The following is a 6,000-nucleotide window of genomic DNA, read 5'->3' on the forward strand; positions in this document are numbered from 1 at the left end:
CCTAGGTCAGAATTAGTTTGAACTTGGGGAAGATTTCTTGAATTAGTTTGAACTTGGGGAAGATTTCTTTAAAGTTTTAAATTAATTTTATATCTGATAAAGGCCTCCATGCTGCACAACCAATCTCACATAATGACTATTTTTGAAGATATCCTCATTGAACTAACAGTCAACTGCAACATGATTTGTCCTATACTGAGAAGATTTTGTGAGAAATTTCTGCTAACAACAGTATTGTACAAAAATATATTGTGGAGCAGGGAGAAGGGGGAGAATGTGTAGAAAAATCAGTGTTTTCTCTGCAAAACCAATGATTTTGCAAAAACAAAAACAAAAAAATGCAAAAAGGCTTCCACTGGGGGGGAAAACATTAAAATGCATAAAAACTTTCAAAAATCTCACCTTGTAAACCCCTCTGAAGTTTTCCATTCATTTGTATGAGAACAACCTAAGCGAACATTTTCCTCCTAACCAAGAACTTTTCCTGATATGACTTACCTGACAATCCTCCTTTTCTTTTCTACACTTATCAGCTGGATGGAAGTGCTCCAATGTTATAACATGCCTCAATATTCAAGTCATTACTCAATATTCTAAACTGCTTGATAAATAAACATTTGCCATTAAGGTACTTTGGGAATAATGAGGAATCCACATCCCGTAGCTGTGCTGTGCATGGCTTGAGGCAGCAGCAAAAGCCTAAGGACTACTACAGCATTTCTGCATATAAAACATCCTTCTTATCTCACGTCATCTTATGAAATGTGGACAAGGGAAGAAGTGTCAGGGAGTGTTATTTTTAACAGATGGGTCTGGATTTGATCTGAAATGGACTCAAGAAGATAAACCAATACAGACTGGTCAGGACATGGGAGTTTGTGAACAATAATGCATCTCATTGCTTTCTCATTCTAGCCAATACAGTTGTCCCTCTATTTTTGCAGGGATCCATTCTGGACCCATACCCCACAAAAATGGAAATTCACAAATATTCAAGCTCCATTGGCTTGAATGGCCCTGTGTTGTTGGCACACATGCCATTTTAACCCTCTCCGCTTGCTGGTCCATGAAGGACCGAGATCGTGTACTTGGTCAGTGAAAATAGAGGGACGACTGTACTTACATCAGCATCCAACTCTTTAAACCTGATCTCTATAATCAGTTTTCTCTTCATTGCAGCAATCCCAACAAAGAAAACAAAAAGAACTCCTGCATGTAGGAATGAGATTAAGTGAAACAAGCAATCAGATGCAATATGTTTATCAGCATCCCCCCCTCCCCCCCCGATCACAGTTTTTCAAGTGTACAGAAACATCAGGTAGAGAGACAGGTTGAGATCACTTTTTTCTTCTCACCATAGTGTTCATCACAGGAGCAGCAGTCAGGGAAGCAGGTGGGTTTGGGAGGGTTGGCCTTCTTTTAGGGGGAAAGATCAGATCACACATACACCTCCCCCTGAGAGAATTTCTGTCTTAATACTGTAGGTAAGTATTACAATTTTGTCTTGCATGATGCATCCTAAGAGCAGGAAGCAGTTTTCACAAAGGGAAAGTAAAGACAGAATTTAGACAAAATGCCAGTCTTCAGGTAGGGAGAAACAAATGTAAGTAAACAGACCTCTCCTCACCTTTACATTGTAGGGGATATAGTGTTTTGATAAAGCTTCAGGAGTGTGCATCCATGTTTTGTCTGCAAAAGGAAAAATACACACAATTTAGTCTCACTTGTTCTCATGTTCCTTATGTCCCTTTTGGACAGGCATCTCACCATTGTTTATACTATAGCTGTAAATGTTTTTCCCCCAAAGAAAAAAACACTGAAAACAAATTTGGAAGATTATGGGCCTGAACAGACAGGCCAAAATAAAGCTGCTTTGGGTCACTTTGGAGATATGTTGTTTAAATGCTGCATGCGTGCTAAGAGGCCGGAAGCCATGCCAAAGCCACGCTCCAGTACTAAGGACCAGAGCGCAACTTCTGGCCTCTTAAGATGTGTGTATCATTTAAACAGCATACCTCCAAAGTGACCCGAAGCAGCTTTATTTTGGCCTGTCTGTTCAGACCCTATCTAAATCTAACAAGCACATATTTAAAAGTTAACTAGTTGTGTTGGTACAATTAAGTAGAGATAGATTTCCAAATAACTGACTCATTAATTTAAATGCAGCTTTCTTGAGCATTTCAAGTGCATCACATATACTGTCTAAGCTAGGAATGGTAAACATCTCGTTGGCCTTTCATCTCTATTGGTGCTAACCAGCCTAGTGAATAGTAAAGAATCATAAGACTTACAGGCCAACAGTATCTGGAGAACCATATTATTCTCATTCATAAAAAAATTCTAAGGTAGACCACCTTTCTTAAGTTACAGATAGGACAACTGAATGAATAACATCCAGCTGTTTCCTACAGTATTGGAAAACGCACAGTATTTCTTTCCCCCTCCTACCCTCTGGCACAAGTCTTGTTATATGTGTCAAGTTTAGGTAGGGCAACTACAAAACTGTCTGGGAGGGTATACACTACCCTTCAGCTTTATAAGAGACAAGTTGTAGCATAAGCTTTCGTAGATTTGGTTTACTTTTTCAGATGCATAACTCCTCCATGGAAGTTATTAAGCCTTAGATCTGGCAAGTTTGCACTGAGAAAGCATTTTCCCTGTCCTTGCTGTTTAACTCTAAGCTATAAATAATAACATTAAGAGAACACCCTCAGTGGAAATTTCAGAGATTTTAATAGAGGACTATAAGAGGAAATGATGTGTAAAAATTGTTGGACCAAGCTGTTACACTGCAAATATGGTAAAATCAGTATCTTGTTTACTGTTGCTTATATTTTCTGTGAAGCAACATTGGAGAAGAAGTCGAGACAATTGCAGCAGCCCTATCAATCTCCAAGAAGGTATCGCTCACGCGGGGAGTATGAGGCCCTCCCTTTACAATCTCTAAGGATGGCATATACTGAACCTTTCACTGAGGTAAGGCTGACATCACCCAACTAGTGTTATCCCAACATTCTTTGCATTAACAGAATTAGACCAGAGCTGGTATGTTATTAAAGGAGGGAAGCCCCACCTATTTCTGCCTCATAACCTGTTCATTCCATCTCTCTCTCCTCAGTGGTTGACTCCATCCTGACTAAAATGGGTGGACTAGATATGTTGGACAGAGCAACAAAAACTGTGATCCTGCAATGTAGGTTCCCAATTGTGCAATTGCCACAGAGGTCTTGGTGGAGTGGTAGACTGGCAGAATACTTCACAGTACACCACAGATTAGCCGAGCCAAGATCTCGGATGAGAAAGGAAAGCTCAGTATGTCTCATGTTATAAGGCTTCAACAGAATTTTTTGCTTGATACAAAACCTTTGCCCATTCAATAAGGCTTCATAATGAGATCTGTTTCCACTTTCCATTTCAAGCACCATAGTACATATTTCAGAATGAAAAGTACTGTATAGCTTTAAAGATTTTTTCCATCCACATTTCTTGTATCAAGCTGTGGAGAGTTTCACAGTTTTGCTGCATTCAATTTTTAATACTGATTTTTATTTGAATGTATTCCAATTATGTGTTATCTTTTGTTCTTCATCCCTGAATGGTGCACTTGTCTTTCTGGTACTCTATTTATTATTACCATTTTTTAAAAAATAACTGGAAAGTTAATTCACCAAAGGAAAAAATATCAATTTGAAAGGTATATTTCAATTTGGAGTATTAAGATTTTGTTACAGAAAGGCAGTATTTACTTAAAATATAGATTTAAAACTGGCTTTATATTTTCCATCTATTCTCTACGTACTTTTTGCCAAACTTTTACTTAATTATTCTTGCATTTGAGAAATACACCCTATTTTGCTCCTGGCTTTCTTGTTATATTTTGACAGCAGGAATTAATTATTTTATGAAATATATTCCCGCTCTCAAATAAAAATCTGTTTAATATGTGATTCGTTAGCATAAAATGAGCAAAAAACCAAAAACAAAACCACAATTAAATAGCAAGGGTAAGGCGAAGGCACTGCTTCTATTAATCAACAGTAAGCTTCAATGGCATCTCCAGTGGTCTTCTGCTGCCTGAAATAAGAGAAGTGTTCTCCATCATAGTATCCTCATCATGGCCTGACCTCTGAGACATCTTTTCTATGGATCTGTGGGTGGGGTGCCTGGAAGTTCACCAGGGATGCTTCTATTTTCCATCCCTTGTTGTGCTTCATGCCAGAGATGGGGACTCTCTGTACCTAGCCAGCCCTACTGAAAATTTCATCCAATTTCTGCCTTTCACAAGCTATCAGAAAGCATTTCTGGCCTCATATTTGGTTTGGGACTGGACTTATGACATTTATTCATGCTGGCCCACAATAAGGATACAGTGCAAAGACCCCTCTCATTTTACTGCCTTGTATAGAAACCAATATGGTGTAGTAATTTGAGTATTGAACTACAGTTGGCCCTTCTTATACATGAATTTTTATTCACAGATTCAAGCATCCACGGTTTGAAAATGTTCAAAAAAATATAAATTTCAAATATCAAACCTTGATTTTCCATTTTTATAAGGGGCACCATTTTGCTATGTCATTATATTTAATGGGACTTGAGCATCCACAGATTTTGTTATCCACTGGGGATCTTGGAACCAAACCCCAGCATATAACAAGGTTCCACTGTATGACAGTGGAAACCCACTCGGGCAAGCCACACTCTCTTAGCCTCAGAGGAAGAGGCTACAGAGGAACACAAGCTTCTTCCGAACAGATCTTGCTGAGAAAACCCCATTATACATTTGCCTTAAGGTCACCTTAAGTAGGAAATAATTTGAAGGTACACAACAACAACAATAACAAATAGGAACTTTAAATCTACTGAGACAATTTAAGATGGAAGTGTTTATCTGTCAAGCATCTTTGGACACATGCCTGCTCTAATCTATTCCAAGGCAGCTAGATGGACATGGCAATACTGAGCATGGAAGCCATCATATGGAAATTACCATGTACAACTTAAAAGCTGTACTTTGCATTTCAGGTGAAATATTGCAATATTCCTGACCATTCCACTGTTAGCCATGACCTGTTTAGACATGTTTTAGGATGTTTTCAACAATAATCTAAAATATCTTTTCAATTTTAAATGAAGAATACATAGGACAATTCAAAATTACCAAAATTAAAAAAAAGAAGATGAAGATGAAGAAGGAAGGATTAGTATATGAGACAGAGAATTTAGTTCTGAAGTAACAGGAAAAGACTGTTAGAAAATTCATGACCATGGGGAAGCGATACCACAATAAGAAGTTTAACTGAAGATTAAGGAAAAGAATCTTGCAGCGGTTGTATTCAATTTAATAGATGAATGGCTTTAACAATAATATCCTGACAAACATGTTCCTTCACCATTTTGCGTAGAATTAATTTTAGTGGAACTTCACAGTTCACCACTTATTTGTTCATTCTGAAATAATAAACAGAATGCAGCTTTTCAAAACAAAATAATAGAAGACCCAGTTTTACAATTATGTTTATCACTGAATCGGCATTCTAGGCTCTCCAAGAATATCAAAACTGGCAAAGGTCTCAGCATAACAATTTAAATGGCAATTTAAATAGTAGCTAGTAAAATACTGAAATACCACGGTAGACGATGCAGGCATGGGGTGAAATGGGGGGAAAAAATTGTAAACAAGCTCTAAGACCAAGCTCAGAGTGAGGGAGTTTGGGGGATAGATAGCCTGAGGGCTAATATAGAAATAAGGTTGGAAAGACCACAGTACATAAGGACTGCGTGAGGGTCCTAAAAGAGAATACTTGTTTAATCAATTTATAAGTTGAAAGAAAGTGTAACAAGAACAAGTGAACATAATCTTGTCACAAATGAAACACTGACAACCAACATTTAAATAAAATTTCATTGTTCTTTTATTCAAGCTTGTGTGAACCTAGAATTATTTCCCACACTACTACCTGATAAAGTACACTCATAGATTATAAATAAAAGTACACT

The 6,000-nt window shown here is 37.6% G+C and overlaps 1 protein-coding gene across 4 annotated transcripts in view; it reads right to left on the bottom strand.

The window, feature by feature from the left end:
* GULP1 (GULP PTB domain containing engulfment adaptor 1) overlaps positions 1 to 6,000 on the bottom strand; it is a 228,236-nt gene that overhangs the window by 56,861 nt on the left and 165,375 nt on the right. For all 4 annotated transcript variants that reach the window (XM_042474303.1, XM_042474294.1, XM_042474286.1 and 1 more), the window contains exon 4: positions 1,628 to 1,689. In XM_042474303.1, the coding sequence (XP_042330237.1) occupies positions 1,628 to 1,689 (62 nt within the window). The remainder of the gene's footprint in view (positions 1 to 1,627; positions 1,690 to 6,000) is intronic.

This window comes from Sceloporus undulatus, chromosome 1 (genome assembly GCF_019175285.1).
Source record: "Sceloporus undulatus isolate JIND9_A2432 ecotype Alabama chromosome 1, SceUnd_v1.1, whole genome shotgun sequence".
In the NCBI taxonomy this organism is placed as follows: Eukaryota; Metazoa; Chordata; class Lepidosauria; order Squamata; family Phrynosomatidae; genus Sceloporus; species Sceloporus undulatus.